This window comes from Cryptotermes secundus, unplaced genomic scaffold (genome assembly GCF_002891405.2).
Source record: "Cryptotermes secundus unplaced genomic scaffold, Csec_1.0 scaffold2336, whole genome shotgun sequence".
Classification (NCBI taxonomy): Eukaryota; Metazoa; Arthropoda; class Insecta; order Blattodea; family Kalotermitidae; genus Cryptotermes; species Cryptotermes secundus.
The window spans coordinates 112,219-128,922 of record NW_019735608.1 but is presented as its reverse complement, the minus strand read 5'-3'; the positions used below and the strand labels follow the sequence as shown (position 1 = coordinate 128,922).

General features: G+C 38.2%; 1 protein-coding gene across 6 annotated transcripts in view; it reads right to left on the bottom strand.

Annotated features, from left to right (window-relative positions):
• The window catches only part of LOC111869729 (phosphatidylinositol 4-phosphate 5-kinase type-1 alpha), a 141,939-nt gene that overhangs the window by 22,194 nt on the left and 103,041 nt on the right, over positions 1-16,704 (bottom strand). For 5 of the 6 annotated variants that reach the window (XM_023861459.2, XM_023861463.2, XM_023861464.2 and 2 more), the window contains 3 exons: positions 13,789-13,997; positions 8,516-8,619; positions 6,952-8,321 (listed from right to left, as the gene is read on the bottom strand). In XM_023861459.2, coding sequence (XP_023717227.1) covers positions 8,259-8,321; positions 8,516-8,619; positions 13,789-13,997 — 376 coding nt within the window. In that variant the 3' untranslated portion in view covers positions 6,952-8,258. Of the gene's footprint in view, positions 1-6,951; positions 8,322-8,515; positions 8,620-13,788; positions 13,998-16,704 lie in introns of those variants that run through there. The other variant, XM_023861461.2, reaches the window with a different exon arrangement.

Sequence of the window (16,704 nt, the reverse complement as noted above, 5' to 3'; positions counted from 1 at the left end):
AACGTGTGTCCATTCTCAAGAAGCATATGGAAGTCAGCATTCCACGTCCATCTTCTACAAGGTGGAACTTCAACATACGGATCATAAACAGAGTTCATGAAAATTTGCAACCTTTAATAAACTGCCTTACTGAAATTCAGTTAACATCAAATGCAGATCAAACCATTGCAGAAGCAACAGGAATTTTAAAATACCTGGATGATGATAATTTCAAGTTTTGGTTAGAGCTTTTTCATCAGATTATGCCTCATGTTGAAATAATTTACAACCAAACGCAATCTCGAGAAATTAGTGTGTTTAAAGTTAATGAATATATAACAAATTTCAAAACTGCTATTTTAGAACTGAGAAACTCAAAGTACTGTGAGAATCCTTCAAAGAGACTCATGGCAGAAGCTAAGGAAGTGTGAGACTGTATATGTGTTGATATAATGGACAGGTATTCTTCCACTAAACACTCAGTAGCTGCCAAATTGTTCCACAAGAAATGCTTCACTAGTTTTAAGAATGAATATCCCACAGAAGAGATAGTACTGACCACTGAAGCATATCCCATGATGGACAAAGAAAAGCTTGAAACTGAACTAAAAGTATTCTATTGTAGGTCCAATATTCATGAATATTGCACATTAACTGAGCTGCTGAAATTTATCTTGGAAAATAATCTAGATGATGTTTTTAGTGAAATTACGAAACTGATAAAAATCCTCTTGACAGTTCCCATGACTACATCAGAGGCAGGGCGCTGCTTTTCAACATTGAAAAGAATAAAAACTTTTCTAAGAAGCACTATGAATTCGGAAAGACTAAATGCGCTTGCAGTGCTTTCAATGGAGAAAATTTTCCTCAGTTGTCATCCAGAGATCAAGGAGAAAATTATTGATCTTTTCACGCAAATTAAAAGAAGAAGAATGGATTTCATTTTTAAATGAATAGATTAAGCTTGAACTTAACAATTTAGGTTAAAGTAAGTAAAAAATGTTTGATTTTGTTCTTTTAGGATTCTATCAAGTTTCTGAATAAATTTTCTTTTTATACATGTTTGTTTCCTTTTATACAATTTTAAAACAAAGGCTACAAATTTTCTGGAGCAGCACCCCCACTAATTTTAGCTACGAGCCGCCACTGTAGAAATCATAACTGGAGAGAAGAGACACTCCATTATGGTACCAACATAAGAAAAACAAATTTTCCCACTCAATCTACACTTGACAGAGGTATAATTTCTTGACCTCTGCTGTGATAATGGGAGTCCATATGGGAGAGATGTCCAAGCTGGGTTGACTGATTGGATGGCCTAGCAGAGACATGTGGGCAGATTCCTTGTATTTCCTGTGCGTGGTGTCTGGTTCAATCTGCAAGACCTTTGCTTCATTCCAACGTATTTTGTGGCTTTCTTCATATGAATGTTGGATATGAATGATGGATAATGTCCAGAAACACAATATTTCTACTAATGTACTATGGTCACAAACTTTTAGATCTTAAATATCACCAGTTATGAAGTACAATGCCCAATGACAATACAGTCATAGTTTACATTTTCAACATTAGACTTAATCAGGCACATTAACAAACAGTTCGTGTTAAAGCATTCTGACAAACTGTACCACATATGGCCAGTATTATGAATCAACTAGTCTCAAATATGAAACAAATAATCAGAACATACAATATGATCACATTCTTCTCTATAATAATGCACCTTGCATACAAATGAGGAATGATTCCTTCATAAAAAGTAATGTATCAGAAGAGCAGTTTAAAAATATATATTCTAATATCACATAAACTCAAAGTTAAAATCAGATTTAATAATCACATTATTTTTGGACTGTTTCAATTTCATTCTCAACACTGTTACACTAAAACTTCATCACTTTAGGAAAATATGTACCACTACACACTTCTGCTTCCATGTAAATTACAAAGAGGGTACAGGAAATGCAAGGACCCTCTACTTATACATGTAATAATTATACTCAGAATTACTGGGCTTTTGGACTTTGTCCACTATCCAGTATTCTAGAAACTAGAAAACACAACTTTTGGAACTACATCTGTTTCCATCCTCAGGTGAAGAGGGTGAGAAGACATCTATTCTGTTGGGTCCCTTAGAGAAAGCTAACTAGGAAACATGTTTCAGAAATTGGATCTGTTTGCATCCTCAGATGAGGAGGGGTGAGAAGACACCTACTCTGTTGGATTGCTTAGAAAGAGCCAACCTCATTCACTGGTCATTCTTCCTAAGCGACCCAACAGAGTAGATGTCTTCCCCCCTCACCTGAGGATGGAAATAGATCAAGTTTCTCAAACATTGTGTTTTCTAGTTCCTGGAACACTGGATGATGTATAAAGTCCAAAACACCCAGTAATTCAGAGTATTACACAGCATCGTCAGAACCCTCTAGAATCTACATGCAGTCACTATGTTTGATTCTTTCTTAACTGAAGTGTTTAGCTAGAAAACAAAACAGATCCAATGGCTGAAACATGAACAGCTTACTTTTTCCAATTTACTGTCAATACAAACAATCTAGAACAGGTACTACTATATTGGATACCCTTTCCATAGTGGTCCACTGATGGAATAGAAAGTTTGTTGTCAGGGAGTTTGCAAAGAGAGAGAGTAATGCATGAAATATAAGGGATTAAAAAAAGTATGAACAGAAAAGATTTATTCAAAGTAAAGGCTTTTAACTCTTCTGAGATGTGGTCACCTCCCTTGTTATTCTCAGTACTTTCCTGAACATTCAACCACAGACGCAAATGACAGGACCAATAATCAAACTGAATGCCTTCCTTTATATGTGCTACTTACTAAGACTGGCTAATACCTACTATTACCTTGCATCACCAAATACATAATTTTCTTCTATCAAGGTAAGTTCCTACCTGAAGAGTAACAGGGAGGAAAAAAAACATTTTGGAGCATACAACTCAATATGATATGCATCCACCCTCCTATATCCAGCTACCGGTTCGATGCTTCTGAAAGAGCTTATTATAATATGACTTTCATGCTCTGGACTGCATAACAGTATACTTACAGTATAACACAATTATATGCAATCATAAGATCTAAAAGTCTGTGACTTCTTACAATTATTAACATTCTGGACATCGTCCACTCTCCTGTTCTTTATTTAAGAACTATGTTTCTGAGATTGGACTCAGTTTCCATCCTTGGGTAAAAGCCTCCTGAAATAGGGACTAACTCTGCTTTTACCTGAGGATGGAGACAGAGTCCAGTCTCTGAAATGTTGCTTTTAAATACAAAACAGGAGGATGGATGAAGTCCAATAAGTCAATAACTGTATAAGCAAACATCTTATAAGATGTCAAAGTAGTACTCACACCTTTCCTTGCGACCCTAAATACTAGCACATACAATTAAAATGGTCAGACATGTAAAATATGCAGTCACCTGTATAGCGGTTTAACATGTAAGTAAACCTACTACACAGTTCAACTTCTCCCTCATTTGTGACCATTCCTTCTTCTAACAGGAAGTTGACCCACATCACATTTAACACCCATGAGAAGTATTTTTTTAATTTAGCCATAAGCATCTGGTTTTGGACTCATGGGGTATGCATACTGAATGTCAATGTCTTTATAATACCCTTTTTTTTTTTTGTAATTCCTTCCCTTGGTTTGTATTTGTTCTTACACTTTGTAAATTACTATTATTTCTAATAACATATTAGTTTCTTTCCTAATGTTTCCAATTTGACTGTTGTGTCACACAGCTTACTCCTATAAAATCCAGCCCTGATAGAAGGATGTACAGCGTTCTTCCAGCAAACTCACACATGAAGGGATTCTTAATGATCAAAGATGATCATTACTTATCGAGCACATATCTGGACTTTAATCTCATGGAGAACTGTGATGTTTCTCTGTACATAAGACTTCCTCATACTGAGGTTAGACCGATGGCACTGTGTTGGCCTGATGGCTGATATATTTGAGAAAGGACTGACATCTACCTTCATCAGAATTCAATGAACTTCTGTGAATTTACTATGTGTGAAAGACACGAATGATGAAATGATGAGGTGCTCACATACTGTGTAATGTTCCCATAAGTGGCCAAGTTCTGTGAAAATATGACATTCACGCACTTCAGAACATTTTGAATGATTTTATATAATATTCAGAAATATTAATTTCTGTTAAATATTCTCTACAAACAAAGTTTTTAAAACTGCTGAAGTTCGCAATGGCATTTCACTGTATGGATGTTGTTATAAACTTTCATTGTGTCTACCAGATCACTGGGTCAGATGTTTAATAAAAAGTGAGTCACAGATAATGCTAGATTAACAACAAATATAATGGAGTTAATGTGTCAACAAATTACACTGAATTCTCTCGCCTTCATGTTCCGATGCATCAGTACTAACACTACTACTATCACCACCACCATTTCCAACATTAGACCTATCAGCCTGTTACTAATATTACAAAACAGGATCCTTCCATCACTTCAGAAGCCTTCTCAAACTTCCTTTTCATTTTACTTGATATTTTAAGATCTTTTTTGGAATCCTGTTAAGAGCTCATTCTGTTGGTGTGTCCTTTCCAATGCCTTACATACTTTTGACATGAGGTTCTCACCATAGTGACTATGAAGAGCACTTACCTTCTAGGGTGTAATGTTGTGTAGTCTGGTAGAAGACCACCAACACTTTGGTGGAATGTTGTGCCTCCATCTTTAGGGTCAAACAGTAAGCCAACCATAAAACCAGCAAGAAGTAGACAGTAAGCAGAGCTCTGGTTTACTCTCTGACCCTGAAGATGGAGGTTGTATTTCTCTCTGAAATGTTGATTGTCTTATACCAGATTACAACGTGGCGTTAAATCACAGAAGACAGTATACCTTCCATATTGATCTTTAAGTTCTGTTGATTGTGAAATATGTAGTTCTCTCATAACTTCCCACTTCATTTATGGTCTGAAAGGGTACTAAATGGTGGGACATCTATTTTTTCTCCAGTATTACAAGACATTGTCAACTTCACAAAACTGAGACACTCAATCAGAAGGCAGCAAGAATAAAATATAAGATCATTCAGGCACTCCTGAGAGACCAGCACCTGCCACTTTTTAGTCTCTATGATCACTAACAATTCAAGTCAGCTCCAGCCTCCATGGAATAGTTACTCCTGACAGTGCCTCTTACAATTGTCAAACACAAGAAATCTGCTGCCATCACATACACCATGAATACTATCCAGAAGTATGTATGTACAGGTTATAAACAGAATTTCTAACATCAATATTCATTGGGGCTCAACTTTATTATAAACTTTTAACTACCACAATATGATGGATGGATTAGTCAGCAACCTATGACCAAAGGAAATCCTTGCTGACAAAAATCTTACATTTGGAAAATGTTCCACAGGCCAATATCCCACAAGAAAAAATGAACTCTGAAAAGGATATGAAGCTGATGACATTACTGTCTCATTAGTATATAAGAGCTATATCAGTGTGGTGCTAAACTCCTAGGACAAAACAGCTGAGGATACTACAGTGACATGTGACTTGGGACACAAACCAATATGTCTGAATTGCATTTCCTGCAATTACCAAATTATTAAACTGAAGACCATTATCTCCTGGGATGTAACACTATGTAGTCTGGTAAACATTTACCAGTGTTTTGGAGGCACATTCTGTTTCCATCCTAAAAGTCAAAGACTATGTCGAACAAGCAAACAAACAACCAGTAAGCAGCTACAGATGGAAACAGTATATTCCTCCAAAATGTCAACAAACCTATTACAGATAAGATAGTGTTACATCCCCAGAAATGGTACTCTTCATGCTCACTGCTGCAAGAACCTCAAACATCAAATAATTAGGCTGCCCATCTAAAGCTCTCCCATCCTGCAAACTTAGATACAAGGTTAAATGCATTTAAACTTATGGGCAGTGATACCTTTGCATACTTCCACACCTTTTATCCTATCACAAGAATACTGTCCAATTTGGATGTCTGCCAGGTTCTCAAAATTATTAACACTGAAGATAACTAATGCAGAGACATATATAAGAAAGTATTCTTTCCTAACACTGCATCTGCACTTGAATGTGCAAAGAAGAAAACTTAAAAATAACAACAGAATCCCAAGTTTATGGTCAACAGACTTCATTGAACACTACAAACAAAATCTGATGAACAATGTCTCTAAATGAGCTCTGATAGGATTCCTAGACAAAAGAAAAATTTTAATATTAATCCAGAGGAAGAGGATACTCAAAAAGCTCTCTAAATCAATACCATCTCACAACAATCAAAGAGAGTTCCCACCTAGGCCTACCATGGGAAGGATAAGTAAAAAGTAAAAAAGTAAAGCTATCCCTGTAATAGACCGTGGAGGCCCATAGGGTTGTGAGATGTTGAGGTTCCAACATTTTCTAGACAATTGGCTCATAGATGGTGGTAAGGTTGTCAGCCTTATGTGCCAGCCACCCTTTACCCCGAAGAATATTCCTGGCACTAATTTCTCTTAGAGGCTGAGTTGACCCCAGGGCCATAGCGCAGCTGGAAGGATTAGGTAAATTGAAAAAAAAATCCACCTCATCAGGATTCGATCCCATGACCTTCCAGCTTGTACCACAGTGCCTCAACCAACTATGCTACCGCATAAATCTTTTGCCATGAGAAGGATGCTGATGATAATTACATAAGAATTGTAGTAATCATTCTCAGCTGAAGATGCATCATGCTATTTGTCACAAGTCTTCAATGTATAAACTTCAAACAGCCCATAAGAACTTAAACTCTGGTAGGGTAAAGTTAAACCACAGAATTTAATAAAGACATGGCTGCAATAAAAATAATCTTTTCTAAACATTACCAATTTATTAGAAGTCTGTGTGTTTCTTTGGTTAATACTGCACTGTATAAAGACTACAAATGATTAGCAAAATACAAACATTTGTAAAAAATGTATTTAAGACTTACTCTGACACTATCTCCTTTTACACAATAAGATGACATGATCAGATAGACACAGAGCTATTGATGTTTATTCACAGTGTAAACTTTAAAAGGATTTTGAAAAACAAATCCCTTAGAAACTGCATGACCATACAGACATCTCCTTTTCTTATGTTTACTTCAATTCTTTCTTGTGGCAAACAAATATACACGACTTCTCGCGGCAAGTATACCACATTTACCAATTATAAAATGAGGCTCTTTAATTTTATTTTCATTAAGGTATAAAAGGGAGTATATTATAATGATACATCAAGAAAATGTACAATAAATGATATAGAATTCAATGATTTGTGGAAAAGCATACAGAATGGTTAGATTTTCATGAATTATTCAGTTCTGTACTTCTGCAGATGTCAGGATTACAGCTAGTGGCAATGGTTTTGAAGCACATTTTTTATTAATGTCAAACCCATCAAATGTGATTCCAAACAAAACGGTGCTAGAAGTAGTTCACTCATTTTAGTAACAATCTCATACCAATACTGAACACGTTCACAAGTTTCAAAACATATCACAGCTGCCAGTGCTGCAGCTAAGTTTGTAAATGAGCAGTAATCCTCTGTATCAAGAACTGATGACATCTATAACATCAGTGCTAAAGCTGTAGTGCTTATATTTAACTGTCATTACTGTTTTGTTAAGTTCCATGTGATCCTGCCTATTAAGTGAACATTTAATAACTCATATTATGCAATCATGGAAGACCAAATGGAAGCAGGGGGGACTTGCTCTAGCATTGGCCAAATGAATGATGAACAAAGTTAAGTTCTACCTATCCATTTCACATTCTCACAACCTATTCTCCCAAGCTTAGTTTTCATATCTTCTCACATCTAGAGTCCCAAGTGGGCACATTCTGAAGTTTCTCCAAGTAAAATTACATACAACATTAAGTCTCCCCCCATAACAAGTACACATTCATCCCATCTAAGTCTAAAACATTGTGATGGAAGGAGTATGCTGTTCCCTCAGTGGCATTTAAAAGGTTTGTTTACATGATAAAATAATACAGTATATAAGTAACCATAATCTCAGAGAAATCTTTGAACATATGTACAAAATGTATTTCAAATAATGTAAATGACTCAGAAATTATGTACACTGTAATAACTAAAATAATGTCATTGTCTGAACCTAAGCTTCTTTAATTTCTTAAATTAATAAGCCAGTGCCTATGTTCTTTATCTGGACAAGTGAAAAATTCTTTTCCCTTAAAATATATCACTAGAGATTGGGATTAACTCGAGGTCATCCTACGGACAGGTAAATCTGGTATGTACACGAGTGCTCCACCTGAGGGCTAAGCATACATAATATACAAGATATGAATAAAAAATCTTAAAGGTACTGATCATACTACAGACTACAATATACTGTGGCCTAGTGTTTACACTTAAAAATACTGCTTCACTATTCCGATATATGTGAGATACACATACATGTTCAGACACTTGAGACAGAAGAAGTAGCTGAGGAAGGTTACTTTCAACTCACCATCTCAGAGTTGTGGGAATTGAGTACTTCTTCCGTTGATGTGGATTTAGGACCCTCACTACCTCTGCGCAGGTTTATACTTCGAATTGGGGTCGTTGGGCAACCTGTAAATATTTGTAAAACAGCTCAGCATCATATAGAGATTGTGCTAGCATGGTAATTATCAACATCACAGTATTATTAAGCACAGCACAGTACATTCCATTAGTAACATTTCAATGACTCCCCATCAGAATAGATGTTTTCTTATGTTTAGTACAGTCTTCAATCTGCAACTTTCAGTGAGTCATTCTAATATATAAGGGGCAGTCAAATGAAAACCGGTCACCATGCATAACTCACACGGTGCACAAGTTGGTAATACTGGAATTTGCTTATGGTACGAACATCTGGTGGGAACTCGGGAAAGCACAGTGACGTCTCCTTGCACACTAGTCGTTTGTTTACTGCACTGGAAGTAAGGTTAGCACTACGTGTGGTCATCCAACATCAGTAATGGAGGTGGGTGAGGAAGAACAGCAAACTGTAATGCAATTTTTGACTGCTGAAGGAGTAGGAGGCCGAGAAATTCATCATCACGTGTCTGTTGTTTACAGTGAACACAGCATGTCACATTCACATGTGCTGGCATGGCATAAGAGATTCCGAGAGGAACGTGTGTCACTGCAAGATGAGGCTCGACGAGGACAGGCTCATCATGTCATCACTCCTGATGTTATTGCTGCATTGGATGGTCATATCCGGGCAAGCCAAAGGATCACTGTGGAAGAAATTGGTCTTTTGATGGGAATAAGTCATGGTTCCATATACGCCATTGTGACAAAACACCTGCTGTATCGCAAAATCTATGAGCAGTGGGTTCCACATCAACTAACAGAGGAACAGAAGATGGCTGCATCACTGGGTCACTTGCAACAATACCATGAGGAACAGTATGCTTTTCTGTCCCGTAGTGCCACTGGGGACGAAACTTGGTACCACCATTTTGAACCTGAGAGCAAACGGCAGAGCCGACAGTGGAAACATGTGAATTCTTCCCCACCGAAGAAATCCAAAGCCGTACACAATTTCTGGTTAAGTGATGATGACCTTCTTTGACTGCAAGGGCCCTCCTGTTTGTTGAATTTCACAAGCATGGGGCCACAATCAGTGCACAGCGCTATGAAGACACTCTGCAGAAACTGAGACATGCCATAAAGTCAAAATGCCCTGGAATGCTATCGAACGGCATTACCCTTCTTCGTGATAATGCGCGCCACCACACTGCCAACTCTGTGAGGAATACACTAGAGAAATTTGGTTGGGAAGTGCTTCAACATCCCCCCTACAGCCCAGATCTCTCCCCATGTGATTTTCACATTTTTGGAGACCTGAAGAGAGACATTCATGGACACTTGTTTGCATCAGATGAAGACGTGTGTGGCTGGGTAAAGATGTGGTTCTGTAGACAGCCCAGAAGCTATTTCAAAGATCAGAATGACCGTCTTATCTCCCAGTGGGATAAATGTATTAACAGTTTTGGAGATTACTTTTGAGGTAAGAAATGTTCTTTAATATGTTTTGGCTTCTGATCCGTTTTCATTTGACTGTCCCTCATACTTGTAACTTCATGAAATTGCATTGTTATTTCTAAAGGGTTCTGGAGATGGAGTATTACACTCAGGAATAATGAGTTTCTGTTTGCTGCATAATATTCCAAAAGAACACATTTCGGTGAGATTATCTCTATCTAACAGACCCAACTTGGGTAGGTGCCTTTCACCTTTTCACCTGAAAACAGATTCAGCTTTTGAAACATTGTGTTCCTTTAGCATATTCTGTGATGGGCAAAGTACAGAAGCTCAGCAATTTCAATTACACATGTAAATACAGACCTGAATAATTTGTATACCAAGCAACAGTTTTACTTCAACACAAGTACAAAGCTCTGGACAGAACTCATAAAGACCACTTTACAGCACACAACTTTCAGTCCAACAAATCTAATGTTGTTAATGTTATATTTAGGTAATGTAAGTTAATAAGATTAAAAGTGAATGCAAGAGAGCTGATGGGTTAGCATGCCAGGGTTATTGGGTGGATAGTCATAGGATCAAATCCTAATCAAGAAAGAATTTTTTTTCTTCTTACCAACTGTAAATATGTTATGGACTGATGCTGCTATTAGTAGGGTTGTTATTATCATGAGGGGTATTCAGAAAGCAATTTCTTGTTTGTTTTAGGCAACTAATGTAAGAGAAGGCGAGAGCTCGTGCATGACAGATAGTGTCACATGTCTCATTGACTCGTAAACCACTATATGACTAGTCACCTAGCGTATATTTTTCTCTCTACAAAGTGAGTTATGATGTGGCCTGTGACTGACAATCCTACTAGCTTCAAAATTTGTGCTGTTATCCATTTTCTTCAGGCTAAAAACATGAGTGCTGCATATATCCATCATGAATTATGCATGGTTTACAGCCCAAATGTAATGAGTGAAGGAACTGTAAGACAATGGTATAGAATGCTCAAAGATGGGCGGGTGAACAAATATTCACGATGATCTTGTTCAAAGTGTTCACAAAAAATTTGTTGAAGACGGCACTTCACAATTTCAGAACTTTCGCACGAATTTCCACAAATTCACGCACTCTTCTCTACGAGATTATCACAATTAGGCTAGGCTATCACAACATGGGTTCTGAACAGGCTCACAGGTGCACATAAAATGAAGAGAATGGCTTCAGCTTTGACTTTTTTAGGGCGATACCACAAAGATGGTGATGAATTTCTCAACAACACTGTATGAGCAAGAAGTGATGAAACCTGGGCTTCATTTGTGAATGGTGAAACCAAAGAACAATCAAAGCAGTGGATGCACATTCACCAAAGAAGCCAAAAAAAGTTTAAACAAACACTGTCTGCCACAAAGCTGATGGCAGCTGTTCTCTGGGACAGAAGAGTAGTTCTGATTGTAGAATGCATGCAACAAGGGACCACAGGGTCAGAAGTGTATTTCAAAACAATAAAAAAAAACTATGACATCTGATTAAGCAGTAATCCACGACAATGCATGTTCACATACAACTGCTCGCACTCGAGCACTGCTGAAGCATTTCAACTGGGCGTTGTTTGACCACCAACCTTACAGCCTTGATCTCACTCTGAGTGTCTACCACCTGTTTACCTACTCAAAGAACTGGCTGGGATCACAGCACTTCAACAATGAGGAGTTGAGGGAATGTACCAAACTGTGGCTGAGCTCACAGGTGGGCAGGCTTCTTTGACACCTGCATACAAAATCTTATTCCCTGACATAACAAGTGTCTCAATTCCAGTAGTGATTAGCTTAAGTATGTACATATTTTCTGTATATAATGATTTTTTTCTCACTGCTTGTTTTGTTTAAAAGTTATTTTCTGAAAAACTCTAATATTTTCTTTTTTGGAAAAACTTATTATTTAAGTACAAATTCTGTCGACCTTCAATCAAAAATCTGTATTCCTAGCTGCAATGGTTTGCCTGTTACTGCTATCTAAATAAAGAAGAGGTGAAAATTCTTCCATGCTATCTTCTTCCATTCTACAAAACATCACTTAGAAATATTTAGAGATTTATCATCATATATAATTTCAAGATCCTATATTAAGTGGTGCAAGTACCACCACATGTTCATGTTTATATTAAGTTGTTATTAGTGACTGTAAGGAATTAAAAGGCAAAAAGCTGAGTTCGCTTTTAATGGCATGATGTCTGTACCAGATTTTGAGAAGATTGGCTAACAGTTCAACAGCTGAGAGAATGCCAGCATGAACTGGTTAATGAAGAAATGATTACTGTATCATTTAATCTTTAACAATTACTGTCTGCCTTATATATGGAAATTCAAGCAACATCTCTGAGTTTAAATTCCCCTCCCAAGTCAACAGCCTCATTCAACTTTACTGTAAATGTTGATAAGATGCTCACTGTTACACCACAGCCAATACTACCCTCTCTAAACTCACTGTAGTTAATAGGTGTATAAGACCTCTTACCTTGGAAGCCTGGGAACTAAGTCAAGCCAGATTTCCTGCATTTCTGTCCTAGTGAACCGTTATTTACCCGGACTGTAACCAGTCCGAAATTTCAGGAGAGGGAAAGGGGGAGGAGTTCATTCGCTTGTTGTGTGGGAAATACACGCACAAATCGAGAGCTATGCTGACTGAGTTTAACAATTACAATATATATAATAACGAAATAAATATACATTTAACAATAATAAAGGAAATAAAACATATGATATGAATACAAGAAATGATATTACAAGAAACCTAGCATGACCCACTCCGGTCATTCAAGCCACTACCTTTCTCATGGGGCACCGCCCATTTAATTTCACAAGCAAGAAAAGAAAAAAAAAAATAATAATACTCACATGTGTATACGTAGTCACAGGGTACCCATACGTATATATTTATAAAAAACACCTTTGCCTCGCCATTGCTCCATAGCTCAGCAAAGGGGCCCTCTCCCGGGACACACCGCGCTGACTTCCAAAAATAAATTTAATTTTGGAAAAAAAAAAGGAAACCAAACAGAAATTTCTAAGAGCAGGGACAACCACCCTGCGCGACCGCCACCCAGGGAAAGAGAGCGATCGTTCGTGTCATCTTGCCACGACAAGAGGAGGAGGAAGGAAAAAAGAGGGGGAGGGTCACGTGACATCTTTAAAAAGAACATTACAAGAAATATATGAGCATTGGCTGTGGTTGACTGCAATTCCACGACGCCTTTCATGGGGCGAACCCTTTGAATCGTCTTCAGACGGTTCACTAGGTCATATAAGGTAGATGTATCTACCCATAACACTGCATTTAACCGTTTTGCTGAAGCATCTATTTCTAACTTAATTTAATTTCTTCTTTAAACTAAATGCGTTTTTTTTTCTTTTGGTCCCCCATTTCCTACCAGTCCTTTAGACTTATCTTTGATATTAAGAGGGTGTAAATAACCGTAATATTCATGGGAAAACAAGTACATATGCTATGTGCCATTAAACCAAGTTGCCAGTCAGCAAACTATTCAGTCATTACCACCAACATGACAGTTTAAAAACAGCCAGATTTCTGAACATCTCTTCAAAAAACGAAGGCCATTCCAAAAATGAACCTGTCAGAGGGACATGGATGAACATATCTGCTGGCATGCCTTAAGTGTAAGCATGCAGAAATATAAAATATTGGTTATAGTAATAAAAAGGCATCACATGCAATGCAATTCAAATACCGTACTGGAAATATGACCTATACCTATGTCACCGCTGCTTGATGACTCTGTGAAAGATGGTGTGCCTTCTGTCCAGGTAGGAGTAGAGCCTTCTACAGAAGCAGGAGGCGTCCAAGTGAGGGTACGTCCCATTCCTGTTGCTCCTGAACCAAAACCTGAGGTGGACGAACTTGATTCCACACTAAGAGATGACTTGTTTTCTGGTCGAGACTCTAATCTTATGTCTGATATGCTGCAACAACATGTATTACCACTATGTTGGATTTCAGTTTCTTACCATGGAGACTATGAAAAGTGCTATCTTCTGAGATGTGAAGCTGTATAGGTAAAGGTAAAAGTGAAGCTGTCCCTGTGCTTAATTATTTAAGCACTATGCCATGAAGACATATGGGAGAGCGGAGGTATAGCTCCATCATTCTTGACCTCAGCACCAGATGGAGGTGAGTGGTCAGCTTCATGCCCCTGCCCCTTTAACCCTGGGAAGAGCCCCTTGTACCCACTGGACAGGAGGCTGGGTGGGCCCCAGAGCTGGTCTGGATGCTGTGGAGAAGAGAAAAACCTTGCACTGCCAGGATTAAAATCTAGGACATTCAGCCTGTAACCCATCAGCTATACCGACTTAGCTACCCAGCTCCTGAAGCTATGTAGTCTGGTACAAATTCATTGATGTTTTCAAAGAATTTGGCTACTTCCATCTTCAAGGTCAAAGAGAAAATCAAGCAAGCAGCAAACTGAGTGTACTTGTTGCTTGGCTTACTCTTTGACTCTGAAACAGAGGCAAGTATGTTCCTACGTGGCACCACACCTCAGAAGATAGCACTCTTCATGTACTGAAACTGCTGGAAGACATAAAACACTTCTAAATGCCTTTGTAATGTGTTTATTGTTGCTACATTATACACATGCAAGTTCCAATCTCGCAGGAAGCACAAAATGAATGCATCCTTAGATGCTCATGGAAATTGTTATTTGCAAGCAAATATTAAAAACGGTTTGCAATCCTTTTTTCTTCACAAACCCTCCCTCACGAGAATGCTGTTTCTTCCATACAAAGCCAAACCACAAAATTAAGAATTTTAGCAATTATTAGTTAAGGAATTCATTAATCTTAAGCAATAACTCACAGATCAATATACAATTACATTTTTCATGGCTATCATAATCGCTGTCAGTAACTTAAACAAAACTGATTTACAGCATAATGAAACAGAACCATTACCTAGTCCAATGCAATAAAGTATTCTGCAGTATATATTACACACTAACTATAATGAACTTAATTCATATGGATATTTTTTCTAAAACAAATTATAATGTAATATTCCATTCAGTCATGTCTTTGATTTGAAGTCAATATAATAAGATATAGAACTGTAGACATTCATCATAACACTGGCCAGATGGATTCATAATGAAGAGTCAACAGCATTTCCTACAATCTCTAAAAATTACTGTGTATTAATCATAACACAATCATTATGAAGGAAATTATATTACATAATTGAACAATACTTTTAATAATCCTGTGCTTTTGCACAGATATATTATTGCCTTTCGCATAAACTTAGGTAATATTTAAATTCATAATCTAGTACACAACACATATTTTTTCTTTCCCCTTAGAGGTATTTGGTTTCTCTCAACATAAGAAGAGGAAACTGTGTATTAGTTAAGTATAAGATAGCAGTTACAACATGTAATCTTTTACTTCATTATTTTCATCAGGAACAATCCGTGCAATTTTGAAGTACATCTTAAAATTATGTTCAAATTTCAAAATTCAAAATATTGTGACATGTTGCGCAAAGGAGAACCCCCCCCACCAGCAGTGACGCGGCGGGTGAGTCAGCGCTCCCCTCCACCTCCTCCGCACGGTAATGTAACGGTGACGCAACAGGATTGCGAGAGACGACGGTAGTAACAGCGGTTACTACCGCTAGCGTTGCTAGCAACACAGCGCCAGGCAACAAGGGTGCTTCTTACGTGGCCGTTCTCTGTATTGTCCGATCGAGGCTACATGAGGAGCAGCGAAGGCTATTCACAGTTAGTCCTGGAGCTACCTACGAGTCAGTCCTCGAGCTACCTCCGAGTTAGTTCCGAGTTAGCCAGCAACCAGTCAGTTGTATTGTGGCATTTGGAGTGTACTAATTGTGATACTGCAGATAGCAGTAATCGTAAATCTGTAATTTGGGTGATTGTAAGTGCGAATGTGAAATAAAATTCGCTACATCAAATACCTCGTGAAGTTATTTGTCGCGTCATACCCCCGATACGCGACAACTGGTGTCAGAAGTGGGATTAGAACTTACACACGTGACGAACAAGATTCCAACTCAAGACACGTGATAATTTGGTGTCAGAATTTTTACGAGCTTAAACACGCCTCGAAGAGTTAAACTTACGACTGTTTCGACTATTTTACTGCTAAAAAATGGAAACAGAGCAACTGTTGGAACTCCTGTGGAAGGAATTGAGGGCCCAGACAGAAGCTGCCGAGAAAAGGGCTGACGACAGGTGGAAAGCCTGGCGAGGAAAGATGGCCGCCATGCGAGAAGAGCTGGTCGCAGAAATGGAAGCCACCAGAGAAGAAACAAGAGCTATCCAAGAAAGGATGGAAGCCACTCGAACAGAAACAAGAGCTATCCAAGCACGGACGGAAGCAACGCGAAAAATAATGGGCACCCGCCACATGGAGATGGTGTACGCATTTAAACCCGAAAGAGACCTAAAGACGATTGCCTGCCAAGAGTTGGAGGCACATCTATTAGAAGAAAAGCCGGCCCCAGTGGACAAGAAACCTGAGGCGGAACAACAAGAAGAGGTCCCTGTAGTCGACGTCGCAGTGATACCGGTCAGTGAACCTGCAGATGAATTGATGCCGATAACCCAAAAAGAGACGGTGGCCTGCCCAGTGGACGCGAAACCTGCGGCGGCACAAC